The 19,236-nt window shown below is 49.5% G+C and overlaps 1 protein-coding gene across 1 annotated transcript; it reads right to left on the bottom strand.

The window, feature by feature from the left end:
- Positions 1-605: 605 nt before the first annotated feature.
- Positions 606-19,004, bottom strand: LOC135810356 (uncharacterized). Its single transcript, XM_065323848.1, has 9 exons — positions 18,290-19,004; positions 15,263-16,066; positions 12,128-12,339; positions 11,232-11,840; positions 7,505-7,671; positions 6,499-6,590; positions 2,627-2,718; positions 2,101-2,166; positions 606-1,204 (listed from the first exon to the last, which is right to left on the bottom strand). Exons 1-9 carry the CDS (start codon positions 18,922-18,924, stop codon positions 1,179-1,181), a joined length of 2,703 nt encoding a protein of 900 aa, XP_065179920.1. The 5' UTR covers positions 18,925-19,004; the 3' UTR covers positions 606-1,178.
- Between the last annotated feature and the right edge of the window lie 232 nt (positions 19,005-19,236).

The raw sequence follows: 19,236 nt of genomic DNA, 5'->3' as shown, positions 1-19,236 counted from the left end.
CCTTTATTTTTTCAATGTACCTCCGCCCCGTGCTATTATTGGAGATGTTCCTTTATTGGAGACTGTTCCATTATTATTTCAACCTCATTTCAGAGGCATGTTGCCATGCTAAATTTATATGTCAGACACACACATTTCAGGGTTTTTTCGCCGGTACAGATAATGAATTTACACAGTGTGCTTATAATGGAGACTGAGCACTTTATTTTTTGAATGCCGCCCCAAGGTGTTCTATTATTGGAGACGTGCTATTATTGGAGACTGTGCTTATATTAGAGATAATACGGTAACCCATCTGGGGCATTAAATTTCATTCGTTAAAACGTTAGATTTACTTCCTCGTTATATTTACATGACGTGATTGTCTTATATCATGCCCAGATCCAGTCAGTCTGAGCTCCTGAAAGTAGATCTGCAGGCACAGTTTGCTCATACCGTATCGCCAGCTCTCAGCTTTTGCCTCTATAGAGTTGTTACCCGTCTATCACAAGACCATATAGGGCAGCCATGTTGGTTACAACTCCACTCAACCCCTGCATGTATGGGTCACATGGTGTCGGCCATGTTGGTTCCACTGTCCACAAGCTGTGGTCACTTTCTGCACCGGTTTAGCCACATGACAACAGATGTGGAAGCACTATCACGGCGTTCGCGACGGAGAGGATTTGTCAATTAGAGATACATAGAAAGCCGCAATCAAACTAATCATTAACTTCAGGAAGTTGAATAGGATCCCAGCCAAGTAAGAGTAAAAAGTCTAAAATAAATAATAATGAAATGGAGGGCCCCTCACACTAGCTATCTTTGTTGAAAATGCAGTCACGACGAGAAAGGTAAAAACGTTAAAAAATAGGAATTTGACACGGCATTAGCATCAACGTCTGTACGGATGCTGCTAAGCGAAGTCTTTCTAGTGGATGAGATTAATTTAAGAACAAAAGCTCAAGCTGTTGTCCACCCTGCTGTTTGTAAACAGTGGCCGCTGGGCAGTATGTTACCATGGGACTGCATGCTTGTCCAATCACTGACCTCCGAGAGCGGACTCCCAAGTGCCCACCGAACAGCGACACCGACCTTCACCAGTAGCCGCACTGCTGTGGGAAGCACATCGATGGAGTGTGCGTCCGGCCGTCACGGCGAGCATCTCGGAGCACCGTGTCATGGTTTCGAGCAGCAGCTCAGAGCTTGCTGCGGGACAGCAAAGCTGTAAGATACAAAGAACAGCGGGCCAGAAGGAAATAATGAGTGAATACGGCTGCGCAGTGTGACTGAATCCATCAGAGTTCTCAGGCCATCACTACGCTATACAAGTGCCTCCTAGATCCAGGACATCATAAACCAGCATTCTCTATAAAGCAGCATAATTTCCAGTAGCCAAAATGTACTATTCAAGCACATTGCAGCAGCAAATCAGATCTTTATAAAACTCAGCACCCTCCCTAACCCAGCAGAATTTCCATTGCACAAATGGGGCCGGATAACAAAGGCACCACTGTATATAATAATTATGATAAGTAACTTCACTGCACTTCTCACCACATCACTGCACTACACAAGGGCCTCTCGCTCAGGTTTCATGACATCGCTGTACTATGCAAGTCCCTTGCCCAGAGTACTGATGACATCACTGTACTATGCAAGTCCCTAGTCCAGAGTACCCATGACATCACTGTACTATGCAAGCCCCTTGCCCAGAGTACTGATGACATCACCGCACTATGCAAGCCCCTTGCCCAGAGTACCCATGACATCACTGTACTATGCAAGTCCCTTGCCCAGAGTACCCATGACATCACTGTACTATGCAAGTCCCTTGCCCAGAGTACCCATGACATCACTGTACTATGCAAGTCCCTTGCCCAGAGTACTCATGACATCACTGTACTATGCCAGCCCCTTGCCCAGAGTACCCATGACATCACTGTACTATGCAAGTCCCTTGGCCAGAGTACCCATGACATCACTGTACTATGCAAGTCCCTTGGCCAGAGTACCCATGACATCACTGTACTGTGCAAGTCCCTTGGCCAGAGTACTCATGACATCGCTAACACTGCCGTACACACGGTATAGCCAGCCATGCAACATTGCAACACTTACCATCAGGACCTCCAGGAGGGTAGTTAGCCTCAAGACGCTGCAAGGCACCTCGAAGAATTGCTATATCTACACACAGAAGACGTGTGCACACACACGCACGCACATACGCACGCATGCACGCACACACAGCAAAAAAGGTCACATAACGGGCATAAGATGTCTGTTACATAAATGCACTGTGTCTCTTGCAACTCTGGGCTTGTGTAAGAAAGCCGCGATGATTCAGAGGAACAAATGTGTGTAATTAGGGTTGCCACTTCACACGGATGCTCGACATGAATGAAATACCTGCTGCTCAATTACCTGCTATAAAACACATAAATATACATACATGGACGCACACGCTGGCATGCAAACACACACAGAAACACACGCGGGCACGCACGCACACGCATAAAGATGATGCATGCACGCACACACACACGCACGCGCGCACACACATCATGTGCCGTGTATACGCCCGTCGCAAGAGAAGCACGCAAATCTACAAATGCACACACAAATACATACACACGCACACACTTACCACCAGTTTGATCAAAGTTTTCCAGGGCCACGGTTAGTGCGTGAACGGGTTGTGAGAAGTTCAAGTGAGGGTAATCGGCACCCTCGCCATTGCTGGACATCACATACACACACACGCACACACACACACACACAAACACACGTGCACACACACACACACGCACGCATGGACGCAAGAAGAGAGAAAACATCACAGAAAGATCCGCACGCAGAAACTGTGACAGCTACAAGAAATGCCCTCTCCTTGTGAAACTGCAGTTCCTGTATTTCCCCGAGTGTTTTGTGTACCATATTTCCCTGAGTATTAAATGTCATAGACAAAATTTAACGTGGGCACAAGTTATGCATTTGTCCATGTTACAATATTTTCCTTGGCTCACCATCTGAGTTCTTTTAAATGTCATTGACATTGTCAATGCCCTCTCGAACCTATCAAGCGCAGCCAAAGACGGTGAAGTGCGGATGCTGAACAAAAGCGCTAGGCTGAGTGCGGAGATCTCGGCATTGAAAGACGAACTCGAGCCGGTCCGGCCTCAAGTCTACGATGGTACGACTTCCTTGTCGAAGAAAAATTCAAAAAAAATCCTAAAAGCCAAAGGAGCCACAACGTAGTGCTGAGAATGTTCAAGCCCCACACCAACAGGGTGTACAGCATTGTACCGCGGGTCTGGTGGATGAGATCACGAGAGAAATGCGCGTCCGTTACATGCCCCGTACATGAATTCTGCAGATGGAATACCGAATTTCAGTTGGTGCTAGAGAGATACACTTCACGTTGTTCAATTTCGAAAGTTAGAAAAAAACGTGTGTCGAATCGCTTCTTTCACCACGAGTTGGCCCTCTGTTGCGTTGAAATCTCACGTTGCAACGTGAGATGCGCCATTTTGGCCGTGAGATCTCATATTCAAAATTGGAAAAATGTGATGTGTAAACTCTCTAATAGACACCCTTAGCGAAAAACGTTTCGCTGTAACGGTATTACCGTCAGGGGAAAAATACCGAGACTTGGGTTCGACCTTTAGCAAGATGCACGCTATCTTCATATATTAGGTTGCGTTTGGTTGGGCATTTTCAGAATGTAAATGACAACCATTCTGGAATGGGAATCGGCAAGAATCACCCGACCAAACTAACGCGCCAGAATCAATTAGGAATCACTTGACATAACAATTCCATGATGTCGTTGTGGAACGGCGGCTGTATTTTCTTTTACCCGACTCTAGTTTCCTTGAGAGAGTCAAGGTACTTCTGAGTGCATGATTTGAGGCACTTGAACCTGTTGCTACATTGTTTGGCTCGTGGCAGCCATTATCATTTTTGATTCCGGAATGAGAATGCTCATTCCAGCATGTGAGGTGGAATGATCATTCTCCAAAAAGAATCATTCTCAGCGATTCCCATTCTGGAATCATGTGGAATGTGACCAACCTAACGCACTTTTTTGACCAACCAAACGGGCGAGAATGATTCCGAGTGATTCCAAGTGATTCCCATTTGGGAATGTGACCAACCAAACGTAACCTCAGTACGCTGTTGCCATGAGAATAGCTTATATTTCGTCTCAGTACTTCATCCAACAGTGCCAGACTTCTTACCAACGTAAACTTAGGTCAGCCATAGTAACACTGTGATTGGCCGGAATAAAGAGTCGTACACCGCTCAAGTGCCCATATCGGATCTTAGCAAGCTGTTTGGTGACGTTGTCCGTGATCCCTAGCGTCCTCCTCAGCTCCATTCTCCCTCTGGCCCAATGGATGAAGGGGCAGTTACTGACTTCAATCTAGCCACAGTCGAGGATGTGGTAAGCAGTCTGAAATCTGTCAACCCCTTCAAGACAACGGGCAGCGACCAAATTCCAAGCATCATCCTGCAAAAGCGTTATCTAACCATCGCCCCCACACTGACACGCATCATCAATATATTCATGTCCTCCGGTGAATTTCCCATGTCCTTCACGTTGTCCCACGTCAGTCCACTTTTCAGGAGCGGAGACCCAACTTTGCCGAAGAACTACCGCCCTGTGCCACTGCTTTCAGGTATCTCCTGCATCACAGAAGCATTTGTCAAGAACAAGATCACGCAGTACTTGGACTGCAAGCAACTTCTTCCGTCTACTCAGTTCGCGTACCGAGCGCTCCACTCTACAAAAGATGCCTTAACCTATGCTGTTGATCGATGGCAAATGGCACAGGCAGAGTGCAAATATACCGGCATCGTGTTTGTCGATATGTCGAAGGCCTTTGACAGCGTCAGGTATGAGCGACTCGTTACTGAACTCTTCAAACTAGGCATCTCGGGAGCGGCACTCAACTGGTTCTGCAGTTACCTGTCTGGACATACACAGCAGATCAAATTGCAGGATCAGTTGTCAGGCACTGTTCCTTGCTCTCGCGGTGTTCCACAGGGCAGTGTCTTAGGCCCACTCCTCTTTTTAATTTACACTGCTGACGTCAAGTCAACGATGCCTCCGGATGTGGCAGATCAGGAATTCGCTGATGACATCGCTCTCGACTGCTCCAACGCGTGTCCCAAGCAAGTCTGCGAGTCCCTGTCGTCTGCAGTGACCAATCTCGCCAAGTGGCTAGATGACATCGGCCTACTTCTGAATGCCCAGAAAACCCAAGTCCTGTTTGTGAAGCCCCGAGGGTCTGCTGATGTTCAAGAATGGGTGCGTAGTCGAGGACAGCCACTGGAGGCAACACCATCCGCAAAACACCTGGGTGTTGTAATCGACAATGACCTCTCCTGGTAGGCACATATCACATAATCAGCCATGTCACACGAAAGATCGGGCCAGTAATTGGACAGCTATGGCGACACGGCAGGTCCCTGAGCCTAAAAGCCCGCCAAGTCTGGTATGTCAGCATGATACAGGCTCATCTGTCTTATCAAGTTATGGCTCCAATTGCTTCTTCTCCAGTCTTTCAAAGCAACTCCTGGATAAACTCCACGGGCTGTCAAACGTCGGTGTCAGAGCACCCTGCAGCAAAGGACTCTGGTCCCGAATCCCCCCCCCCCCCCCTCACTCTCTCTTATTTTGCATGCTTCACACTCTCATGTAATACTTCTTTCCATTTTTCGTCATTTTGTGAGAGCTTGGACAATCCACTTGTCCAGGCAAGAAGGCAGCAATGCATGTTCATTCTGGCGAAGTAAAAATAAAATATACCAACCAACCGACCGACCTACCAAATAAATAAATTGATTCTGCCCCAAGCCCTGGACACCTCTGTGGCACGTACGGTGTCCTCCAAGGACTTCACCTTGTCGTGAGCAATGCACACTCAGGAATCAGTCAGTCAGGACACAAAGGGAGATGATCACACAGAGTGTGAGTGGGGCTTGGTGAAATCCGACCCAAAGTGTAAAACTGGCGCCCTGTACTTCAGTACTGTCGGGTGCCGAAGAACTGGGGGGGGTCAGGGTTCTAGCCTAGCCCGTTCTTTTTGTTAGCGAACACAGCAGTTTCGTTCTTATTCGACTGTACAGTCTTACATGTGCATTTATGCAGAGTTATACGTCTGAGTGTACATTATAGTGTACATTACGGTTCGCGTTCTTATCTGCAAAACATCCAGCCTAGACAGTTCTTAAAAATTGGTGAAATTCTAGGTTAGCTGTTCTTCGGCGTTCCGTTCTTCGGCGGTCCGTTCTTCGGCGGTCCGTTCTTCGGCGGTCCGTTCTTCGGCGGTCCGTTCTTCGGCGCCTGACAGTACTGTAGTTCCGATTACATCATCGTATCTGTACATGTGTACGTCCGGCCGCATCCGTGCCACTTCCAGGGCATCGATGGCCGTGTAAATCGGACACGATAAATGTGCACTCTGGGTCGGATTTCACCGAACTCAACTGTAGCTAAGAGCTATCACTCACCGCATATTGCTGGAGAGGATCGCGAGCAACTCTCCCGTCCTGGAGCTCACGAGCGCTCCACCGCTCGCACCGCGATTGACGCCGGCACTCGTCTGCAGTGTACACACGCATTCCCGCATGCACACAAACACACACACACACACACATCCGCACACACGTGCGCGCGCACACACACACACACACACAATGTGTATGCAGCCATGCCACACTTCTCTGCAACAGTTCCGAACAACGCAACACCACAAAATTTAGCTCTCCATACAAGATAGCAATGAGCACTTCTGGTGCATTCTACATTAATTCGTTCACTATCAAATTTCGCCATTGAGTCAGTTTACAGTATACAAAGATACTTGCGAACTTCGTCATATCTCTACTTTCCTTTGGCCATTTTTCACAAACAGCCACTCTCTGAAAAGTTACTGATGGCAAGTATACTCTGGTGTATCTACACACACTCCTGGATACTCAAGCACCAAATACCATTCCTGTGCGCCGTGCCATAGCATAAATGATATTTTCCGAACTCAAAACAAACACCGTTATGGGTGGCGCGATCTGTCATAAGTAGCTCGCCGAATTGTACAATCGAGCCTTGGAGAAACCAGTCAAAGTTCTCGTGAAAGTATATAAAACCGGAAGGATTTCCACCTCTATACGGACAGGGATGTAAGAAGATACCAGAGTTATTCTCAGCGAAAGAAAAAACTCAAACGCTTCCAATGTGCATTGTTGATCAGCAGTAGCTTCGAGCCTCATCTTGGGTCAATTCTCCAACCAGAAGTACCCCCCCCCCCCCCCCCCCCGCCTCACTCTTCACCCCTCCGGTCTGCAAGCCACGCAGGAGTCCATTGCGCGACAAAACAAGGACTGATTTATTTACACAGAGCATGCGCATTACAACACAGATGAGACAGAGACAGAAGAGAAACAATGCTGCAATAGTTACAATACACTACACAACCCCCCCCCCCCCCCCCACACACACACAGACACACATACTTACCTGATACCAGGCCACATCACTGTGAACATCAGCAACCGCAGCGGATACACAATGTCTGGTTGCGTGCACACAACTGACAATGCCACTGGTAACTGTCGGCGACGGAATGGAGTCCGGTGCCAGCAGTGGATAGCCGACAGCTAGTACCGGGTGACCGGGTGATACACCTATAGCAATGTTAGTGTCATACACATACGCATACATGCACACACACACACACACACATACACACACGCACCTTTGACCTTGACCTTGCACACACACACACACACACGCATGCACACACACACACACACACACACACACACACACACACACACACACACACACACACACACACACACACACACACACACACACACACACACACACACACACACACACACAACATAACAGTTACATACACAAGCCATGTACGGCCGTCACAAGAGAAGCTTGCAAATCTGCAAATGCACTGGATGTGCATCCATAGATTTTCTGTTATAGCAACGATAGCGGACAAGATCTGAATGAAACAGATCAAGACTAGTGCCAGATAGCTGCACAACTGGCAAAGCCATGTGAATCAACCCCCCGATGCACACCTGGTCGACACCACCCGGAGCATACCTCAATAGGACGCTCAAGACAGTTACCTAGCTATGCACCCCCCCCCCCCCCCCCCCTCCCCATACACACACGCACATGCATGCACCCACGTACCAACACTCACCTATACCGGACCTGATGTGGGTTCCTCCACCACAGGTCCAGGGATACCGTATTATCTCTAATATAAGCACAGTCTCCAATAATAGCACGTCTCCATTAATAGAATTTGGGGTGGCATTCAAAAAATAAAGTGCTCAGTCTCCATTATAAGCACACTGTCTATCGGTACCTGGTAAAATGCATGTACCGTATTATCTCTAAAATGCAGTACCGGCGAAAGCCCCCTGAAATGTGTGTGTGTGACATGAATTTGGCATGGCAACATGCCTCTGAAATGAGGTTGAAATAATAATGGAACAGTCTCCAATAAAGGAACGTCTCCAATATTAATAGCACGGGGCGGAGGTACATTGAAAAATAAAGGACCATGCTTATATTAGAGATAATACGGTAAGTGGGTAGTATGGCTAGTTTTTTTTTACCAAATGTAATGAGTACAGTCAGACCTCGCTTATCCGGTCTTCTTTTATCCGGATCCCTCGCCATCCGGAAGAAAATCATTGGTTACCGATTTACAGCATATGCCATGCATACATACAGTATGCGTGTTGGATTATCCGCTTCCCTCACGTATCCGGATATTTTGAGGAAAACGGATGTGTGCGGTTAAGCGAGGTTTGGCTGTTGAAATCTTTTATTCTCACGATGGCCTGTGGCCAATAAAAGGAGACTGTATTTTGATCATTGTATCCTTCTTCTTGTTTTCCATTCTGCACTAATTACTTTCCTGACGGATAGTTCGCTGCGCATGCCTACACTGATTGTTGATTTTCACTAAAATTATTTTTCCACACCTACGTGGGTGTGCGTGCATACTTATAGCTGTCCTAGATCCTAGGTCTAGTCTTGTATATATTATGACGTAACTCGTGTTGGTAGATCCATGTCACGTATCCAGAATTTTTTGCGTAGGTTTTTTTCTTCAGGTCGTTGAATGTCAGTTTCACATCAGTCAGTTTTGTGCTAATTGTTGCACATTTTGACTCACCATTATCTGGCTTATAATCGTTAGTGTTGGACAAAACGGATAACTTGTAAACTTTTGGTCCTTTCTTTTTTAATTTTTTTGTAACATTAAATTTTTTGGTGAAAAAGGAGAATGACAAAATGTTACGAGGTATGACTAACTGTCCACCAACGTAACCAGATCTTAGTCATAACTCAAAACATGTTGTCCTTCGCCTTTTTCACTATAATTTAATTGGCTCACCATCCGAGTTGAATTAAATTTGTTCTTGAACTAACTTAATCTTGAGCGAGCGAGATGGGCAAGTCGAAAAAGCAGACCCAGTCACCTAGTCCACTGGCATTGCAGAGATGTATGATAGACCAGCCAGTGCCTCAGCATTACCGAGGCCAATCCTATTGCCGGAGATATTTGGTCGTGCTGGAAGCGAAGATTTTCCGGCCTACGTCAAACACTTCAATGATGCAGGCCACCTGAACAGGTACAGCGACAAAAAAATGCTGTTGGTGCCCAAAAGACTTGTGGGTACGTCTCACGGCTTAGTAGAGAATATTCTCCAATCCGATGCGGATATTTCGTTCGATGAGACAGTTGAAGCGCTCCGCAGTCGCCTGGAGCCACCACAACAGGCCCAAATGCATGAAGCGGCTTTACACCAGCGCCTGAAACTTGCACATGAACCCCAGTACATATATGCCATGGAGCTCCGCCGCCTTGCTGCCAAAGCTTATCCAGGACAACAGGGCCCGTTACTGGAATCGATGCTGCTGCAGATTTTCATTGATTGTCAGCCAACCAAAGAGATATGCCTGGCACTGTCTTTGCCACGACCAGCAAACATTGTGTTGGCTGTCCAAAAAGCCATGGAGGTCTCTGCCATTTATGCCAGGGTGCCTGCCATCGAGTCTCACTTCACTCAGGCTGTACATGTTGGTGACGCATACGATGGCTTGGCCTACGCCGCGTTCCCGTTACGCAGGCAGCCACCTGCTGTACCTCGTGCCTCTGTTGCCACGGCAAGTGCCTGTTGCCAAGGCAAGTGCATATGGCGTCGGGGAGCGTGATCAACTAGCCCCAGTACTCGAGAAATTTGATCAAAGAATGACAGATCTCGAAAAGAGACTCGGCCGTTCGGAAATTGTCGCTCCACAAACACAAGTTCCTGCAGGAGCAAGTCACGGTGGCCAGTGTCGTGGCAGTAGCAGTGGGTGGGGACAGTTGTATGGTCGTGGTGGTCGTGATGAACCACCAATTTGTTTTGGCTGTGGAAAACCTGGCCATTTTGCTGTAGATTGCCCACACAACCCTTGGCGCTCGGGAAACTGAGTTCGACTGGTGGTGTGGGACAACTCCCAGTCGTTCACGAGGAGCCATCAGATGAGGTGCGTATCGAGGCTGTATCGTCTGTAGTCCCTACCCTAGACCTCAATGTTCAAGGCAAGAGTGTAACTGCGTTAATCGACTCTGGCTTTGTGAATCTTGATAGTTGAGAGTATGTGTGTTACACGTGTCAAACTACTTTTACACTGCACATACTTCAAGAAGTAACATCGACGTCAAATCGAAATTCTTTCAGAACATCACTGACAGTGGAGTTGTACCCTCTGGAAGGATATTACCAAGGGTTCATACCCCCCCCCCCAGAGTGTGCAACGCCTGATCCAGCTCTACATAGGGTCTTGGTCGAGCGGAATCGGATCTTCGCGTCATACTACCGTGCATATCTGAGGGGAACCCGGAGAGTCCCGGGACTCACGGATCAAAAATAACGGTACCCTGCCTCGAGACCGGCCTTGCGCTGGTGTGGAGCACACTCTACGCATGGCATCAGAAGATCCGACTACACTCGACCAAGATCCTGTGCAGAGCTGGATCAGGCGTTGCACATTCTGGGGGGGGGGGGGGGGGGGGGGTATGTACTATTGATATTGCAGTAAAGTAAAAAGTAAATTATCGTGTCCGTTCCCGAAGGGAACTCACGACGGCCGCTAACACCCGGTAAACTTTAGCGGCAGTGTAGTTGGGGTATTAGAGTGTAGCTCATCTTACCACTAGATTTCTGCATTGGTAGTTCATCCAGGTGGAGACGTTCATAATCAGACTGGTTTAGCTGCAGAATGGCTAGATCAACTCCACTATCACTGCCAGTACTTGCCAGAATGCTTGCTACGGCACTGCTGATACTGTTGCCACGGGGATGGTCGTGTGATGATTGGTGCGGGTGGTGCTGTTGCCGGTGGCGATGGTCGTCGTGCTGACAGATCTGATGCTGCTGCTGCTGATGATGATGATACTGTTGCTGCTGCTGCTGTTGTTGCTGGACGTCGTACTGCCACTGCACCTGCTGGTGATTCGGTTGCCGGTGCGGCTTGATTGGTGTTGCCCTGGCAACTGTCACATGCATGGCGGGTTGCTCCAGGCTGGCCTGTACGGCATGGCGACATGTGAGGAGGAGGCGCTGACGACGGCTGATCACTACACCACTGGACCACACGGACCCGCAGTGCACGGACACGATGCTGCTGTCAAAATAGTCGCCGTCGTCACTCTCACCGGTGACTCTGCAGCGGCAACTGTAGGTGCCACCAGTGGTGTCACTGCTGCTGCTGCTGCTGCTGGAGACAGCTGATGGCAGTCTCTGTGGCACACAGCGCTCGTCTGAAAATTCAGGGAAAAAACAGGAGCACACACACACGCACGCACCCACACCCGCATGCACGCATGCGCGCATGAGAACTGACGCACAACAAAATCTTCACCCACAACGATACTAGAATCGTCAATGAGAACTTTCCCCGGTTGAAGCACATACTGCTTCTTCTTGCAGCGCAAGTGGGAAAGAACAAGTCTGTTGTTGGTGTCTGGGAAAGTGTTAAAAAATTACCCATGCACAAACACAAGAATGAAGCCACTTGGACACGGAACAGAGCATCATCTCACCGCACCTGCATGCACTGCTTGCGATGAGTACGACTCCAGCCGGGACGACGGAGCGCCTGCAAGCGGAGTGGCTTCGGGCCGCGGCGTATCACCACCGCCTCGTTGCAGCGCGCGCACGGCTTGCAGCAGTGGGGCGGCGGGACACACTGTGCTCAAACCCAGCCAATTGCCCGGCTGTCCGGTCAGGCACAGGGAGAGGAAGCCAGCAAGTCGTGGCCTGCAACAACAGGCAGCCAAAGAGAACAGAAGCGGAACCTGGTCACGTCAAGTGTTCAACACCCCATGAGCTACTGCCTGTAGGAACTCTATCCCCGGAGTGTACAAATGCCAGTACAATAGAGAGGTTAAGATTCACGTTATTTTTTTGACGTTTCGCGAAAGTTCGGCTCGTGCTATTTGGCTCGCACGTCGAAAAACAACGCGAGTGACCTGCAGCTCACGCCGAAAGTTGGAGTTTTACGCCAAATTTGACGTGAACTTGCACCGCAGGTCGGAAATAACGTGCATCTTAACCTCTCTACTCTCTACCCAGTGCTGAGACGGCAGAGTTTCACATCGCAGCTCATGACCTTGTTTGATAGGCTACACCGGCAAACAGTACAGGGAATAATTAATTTACTTTCAATCTTTTGCATAGCAATTTTGCTACGCAAAATCAAACTTAAATACCAATTCAAAAATGTCACGTAGCAATTTTCTTCAACACTTGACAACCGTCCTTCCCGAGAGTTGATTAGAGTGCAAGTTCCGACCACAAGTACACTGCAACGCCTTAGTTGCAAACCTAGCCTGGTGCCAGGATGCATAGCTCAGCACTTTCGAAGTTTTGTGCATCTATTGTATCCCTAAGACTTAGTAAGAGACACACCCGGCATGTACACTGTGCATCACAGGGTACAGTGAATAATCAATATGCATTGCAGTTTTCTGCGACACATTTCTGAAGTTGCTTCGCACCTCAGAAAAATTGCGGAGCAAACTGCGATGCGATACCGGTTAAATTATTCCCTGCAGTACAAAGTGACTACCAGCAGAGAGTTGAACCCAACGCAGAAGGTTGTGTACAGTCTGGCAGCCTCCCGTAGAGAACAGGCGGTGTGCACGAGTTGTCATGGGAAGTGAAGTAGTTCGACCGTCACAGACTCCAAACACACACACGCAAACTGAAATTGCATGCCCCTTGGGGATTACGTAAGCTTGGTAATTCTTGCAGGGTGACGGCAGCTGAGAATAAAAACAGGACTGCCTCAAGAAAAGGGGAAAGAGAGCTACAGTAAAACCTGTAACTAAAGACCACCGTGACTAGCGACCAGCCTGGTACTACAGTAAAACCTGTAACTAAAGACCACCGTGACTAGCGACCAGCCTGGTACCACAGTAAAACCTGTAACTAAAGACCACCGTGACTAGCGACCAGCCTGGTACCACAGTAAAACCTGTAACTAAAGACCACCGTGACTAGCGACCAGCCTGGGTACTACAGTAATACCTGTAACTAAAGACCACCGTGTCTAGCGACAAGCTTGGTACCACAGTAAAACCTGTAACTAAAGACCACCGTGACTAGCGACCAGCCTGGTACTACAGTAAAACCTGTAACTAAAGACCACCGTGTCTAGCGACCAGCCTGGTACTACAGTAAAACCTTTAACGAAAGACCACCGTGTCTAGCGACCAGCCTGGTACTACAGTAAAACCTGTAACTAAAGACCACCGTGCCTAGCGACCAGCCTGGTACTACAGTAAAACCTGTAACTAAAGACCACCGTGACTAGCGACCAGCCTGGTACTACAGTAAAACCTTTAACTAAAGACCACCGTGTCTAGCGACCAGCCTGGTACTACAGTAAAACCTGTAACTAAAGACCACCGTGACTAGCGACCAGCCTGGTACTACAGTCAAACCTGTAACTAAGGACCACCGTGACTAGCGACCCGCCTGGTACTACAGACCACTTCGCCTGCCACGGACGGTCTCACGTTCACATAATGGTGGTGCAGTGCAAACCTCTAACTAAGGACCACCTGCCACTAAAGACCGCTTTCTCCGGCCCCAAGGGGTGGTCGTTAGTCACAGGTTTTATTCTACTTCAGAGTTATTTCACATCTGACACATTACGGTCACTACGATATTGACCGTACCACCTTTTGCCCCAGGCACCCCGTGAATCAATAAAACACATTGACCTGGGCTCGAAATTTCCAACATTTTTCAGCTCACGCACCCCTCCCCTGTGAACCACCTTTTGCCCCAGGCACCCCGTGAATCAATAAAACACATTGACCTGGGCTCGAAATTTCCAACATTTTTCAGCTCACGCACCCCTCCCCTGTGAGTAAATTGTACTTCAGATAGCTGACCGTACCACACTGAAATACCTTCCGACGCCCCTGAGGGATTAGATGGAACCGCTAAACACAGCTTTCAGTATACAGTGATACACTCATACCTCGATTATCCGGGCCCAGGAGTTACAGGCACTTTGGTCTACCGGCCACCCTTCGGGCGAGTTTCAGTGGAAATATTACAACTCTGCTGTAACTGTTGGTAGTAATAGTGACGTCATATCTTTCAGTGTACTCTAGGTACAATCATACCTGGGTTATCCGGACCCCGGAGTTACGGGCACTTTAGTCTACCGGGCACCGTTTGGGCGAGTTTCAGTGGAAATATTACAACACTGCTGTAACTTTTGGTAGAAATAGTGACGTCATATGCCACATCCATGGCCTTTCTCCGTTAAAATGTATGTTATGATTCGGAGTTATGGATATTTCAAAGTCACGGACAGTGCCCGGTCCCGGATTGCCCGGATAGTAGTACAGTGGAGATTGGATATAACGACACTCCTTCGGGAGAGAACAAAATGTCACTATATTTGATCTGTCACTAAACCCGATCTTCACAAAGGACTTGGGCAACAGGATTGTGTCGCTAAACTCAATCTGTCGTTATAGTCAAGGTCGTTATATCCGATCTCCACTGTAGTATTTATTATTTTAATGGGGAACCCTACAGACGGTGTCGTCTTATTACAGGGAACCCTATGAATGATTGACACAATTGAACAAACTCTAAGCGAGAGGTAGCGGTACGGCAGGCAGCAGGTGATTAACTGAGGTATGAGTGCACTACGTACCTAGCTTGACACGTCAAGAGCATTCCGCCTTCGCTGCCCAGAACGCACGGCGCGTCCGTCAGCACCATGCTCACATCATCGACGGGGCATGCGTTACAACCGCCGCCATTTCCACCAGCCGTGCTGCTGCTGCAGCTGGTGCTGCTGCTGTTATTGCTGCTGGTATGCGATGCTTGCGGCTGTGATTGCTGAGCAGTACCAATCCGGAATGGATGCCCGTGGAAATGACGATCAACAGCGTGCGGCAGACCATCACTACGATGCGACTTGAACAGCGGCGTAGAATCCACAGGCGTAGGCTTACACGCGAGACGATCGCACAGATGTAACGCTGCGTTTTCTCGACTGCTAGTGGAAGCCTGCAGAAATGCTGCCTTCTCATGGAGTAAACATGTTCTCAGCACTGACCCAGTGCTCGCAGCGACACAAGACGACAGTTGGCAGCGGTAGAGATGGCATTGCTCCACACGAGCGCCGCAGTGTTGTTGACGTGGTTGGCCATGCACTGGCAGTGCACAAGTAGTTCCGCGACGCCTTGTTTCGTCTGTGCACGTGCCACCGTCGTTATCAGAGCTGTACGCGGCAGTGGATTGTACCGATGGTGGCGCTGATGTTACTGCTCCCGAGACCGGTCTTGGCGACGTGTCTGTCCATGTTCTGGTTCGCAGCACGTTGCTCACCACACCGCGCGTCAGAGATGGTGAGAATACACGTGGACAAACGTCAGCAAATGGGGTGGAGACGAGGCAGACGGGCATGCCCTTGCGCAGCGTGCCGACACTGCACTCTGCCACGCTGGGAACTCTAGCGCCACAATAGGTACAGACAAACAGACAGACAGACACATGCACACACACACACACACGCACACACACACGCGCACACACACACACACACACACTCACCACACACACACACACACACATACACACACACACAAACACACACACACACACAAACACACACACGCACACACACACACACATAATGAAGCACAAGCAAGCACTGGTGAAGAGGTATTCATGGATAATCATAATTATCTTCTCTCCTGAATTGAATAATCCAATGCCTGCGGCCAAAAGACAATGAAAGTACCGTATTTCCCAGAATAGAACCGCATTAGTTTGTAGTTTGTAGAGTATAAGCCGCGCCCAGATTTGTTTTGTCATGAAATACAGACATCTACCCTGTTTACATGTATCATCGGTCGACCGTCGTAGTATGAACTGCACCGACTTTTGTTGGGATGCATTACAGGTGGTTTGTAGTCCGGCAAGTATGGTACCAAGAGTCCACAATCCCTGAGGTGTGTGTATGTGCGTGTGTGTGTGTGTGTGCGTGCGTGTATGTGTGTGTGTGTGCGTTCGCGTTGCCGGTGGTTGCACGGATCCGATATCTGTCAAGAATGGGCTGCGCCAAGGGTGCGTTATGGCACCTGTACTGTTTAACTTGTACTTCGGCTTAGTTATTGAGCGTTGGCGATCCCTTCTCGTTGAGCGTGGAATAGAGTCTGGTGTGGACTTCAGCTTCACAATTGATGGCCAGCTGTTCCCTCGTGTCACTAGGCGTCGTCCCCACTCCGAGTCCGGCCATGCTGATGACTTCGAGTTTGCGGATGATGCTGTACTGCTTGCTACAACTCGCAACGCAGCCGATCAATCCCTGTGTGCCTTTTGTGAGGTCGCATCCAGCTTGGGTCTCACAGTGAGCATGACCAAGACCAAGCTTCTCGTTGCAGGTTTCGGAGTTTGCCCTGCTGATTGCTCTGATTTGGTCATTGGCAGTGATAGGGTTGAAGCAGTCACCTCATTCCCCTATCTTGGTTCCACCATCACTCCAGACTCGCGGTCGCAAGCGGACATTCGGAGCCGTCTAGCAAAGGGTGCAGGGGCCTTTGGTGGTCTTCGGCGCATCCTACATGACCGGAGCCTGAACCTCCCTACCAGGCGCCACCTGTATGTCGTTTGCGTACTGTCAACGGTTCTGTATGGTTCAGAATGCTGGACGCCGTTGAAGGCAGATTTAGATAGAATGGACCGGTTTCACCATGCCAACATTCGCTCCATCCTTGGCGTATCGCGAGGCCGACAGTGGGAACAGCGCATCTCTTCACAAGAACTGCGAGCACAGTGGGGTGATCCCACACCATTGTCACGCATGGTGCAGCAGAGACGGTTGGAGTGGCTTGGGCACCTGGCTCGTCTTGATGACACCAGAGTACCGAAGCAGTTGCTGTTTGCCTGTCTCCCTCAGTCTCGGCCATTCTGTGGACCTCGTCGTCGCTGGAAGGACACCATTCACACGGACCTATCCGTGGCTGGAGTGCGTAACTGGTTTGAGTTGGCAAGCGATCGTGGAGAGTGGCGTGGAGTGGTGACAGCAGCAGGTGAGGACAAGGAACCCGCCCCGAAGAGCATCGAGTGCCCAATCTGCAACCGTCTGTTCCGCCGTAGTTCCGACATGGTCCGTCACAAGTGTTCAGCAATCCGTCAGCTCCCGGTATCGGAGCAGCCTGGATCAGTACAGTGTCCAACATGCAACCGATGGCTACGTAGCAGAGGAGGCTTTGCGGTGCATAAGTGTCGGCTAGGCGATGTCGACCAGCCGCCGGCCCCTGCCCCTGCTCCTCTTGTTGTTCCTGGTGTAACTTGCACCAACTGTCAGCGTTCATTTAAATCGGCTGCGGGTCTCAAGCGTCACCGTTGTGGAACCTGTCCAAAGCGCCCTACTGTGGCTGAACGCCAACAATTCAAGTTTCACTGCCAAGTTTGCCACAACCGACGGTTCCGGAGGCGGCAAGATCTGGAACGCCACTTGGAGCATTGCCTTCCTCCCCCCTAACCTCTCTGACAGTACCTCCCTTTGGGGAGCGGCGTGGCCATTTCTGGCAGCTGTCAATAGTAGTAGTAGTAGTAGTGTGTGTGTGTGTGTGTGTGTGTGTGTGTGTGTGTGTGTGTGTGTGTGTGTGCCTGTCTGTCTGTGTCTGTCGGTGTGCGTGCGTGTCACATTAATACAGGCGCTTCATACCTGAAGTTTACGTTTGCAGCGCCAGTTCTCACAGATGGCTGTGCCATGCGGGGGCTCACACGCAAAACGAGGAAGTCCGACGCGGAGGAAATCGCTTCCTCTGCCTGCACCCTCTCCTTGTCCGAATCGCCGTTGGAGTCGCTGGACTTCCCTGCAGCGAGGGCAGTGAGAACAGTGCGGAGAGCCTCCCGGTGCCGGTCCACACGGATACGCCACAATGGCCACGCCGTGTGCCACACCTCATCCCCCGTCCCAGGCGTGTCACGTGTCCTGCTGCTGTAGCTGGTATGCTGCTGGTCATCCAGGGCTGCAGGCTGTGTGCGAACCTCAAATGACGTGTGCGGGGCATATGCCTCGCGTACATTCGCAGTGGAAACTCCATTTCCGAATCTCCAGTCCAGTTTTCCCGTGGGCACGCCAGGATTTTCCAGTAAATTCGCACTGGCTAGCACCAGACATGGTCTGGAACACAGCAGGAAACCGGAGCTGCCGCCAGCTGAGGTTTGACCAGCTGATGCTGAACCCGTAGTGGGAGTCCTCCTGGGCTGACTCCTCACAACAACGCTTCGAGCGAGCAGCGATGGAGCAAAGCAGCAGTCCTCCGCATTGCAGGGCTCCTTTGATGGCCTTTCCATTACGTCGACCGCCCTGGCCTGGGACTGGGAGCAAAGAAGTCCGGTTCCTGAATACTGATTCTAACCTGCTTGCGCCTACATACACCGCAAATTATTATTTGAAAGAAAAAAACAGCACTCAGAAAATCTCTTTGATCAGAATGATTTTTCTGACATGTCCACGGACCACGTGGCCACGTGGACCCAGTGCATTTTTGACGTGACATTTACGTCATAACTAAAATTCGAAGACAGATCATTACCTCATCATTGCATGCATGATATGTATAATGCATGATCTGCTCTTTGTTTGATTTTGAATGAGAAAGCCAA

Source organism: Sycon ciliatum, chromosome 2, assembly GCF_964019385.1.
Source record: "Sycon ciliatum chromosome 2, ocSycCili1.1, whole genome shotgun sequence".
Taxonomy (NCBI): domain Eukaryota; kingdom Metazoa; phylum Porifera; class Calcarea; order Leucosolenida; family Sycettidae; genus Sycon; species Sycon ciliatum.
The sequence above is the reverse complement of the archived record's forward strand: the minus strand, read 5'-3'. Positions and strand labels throughout refer to the sequence as shown.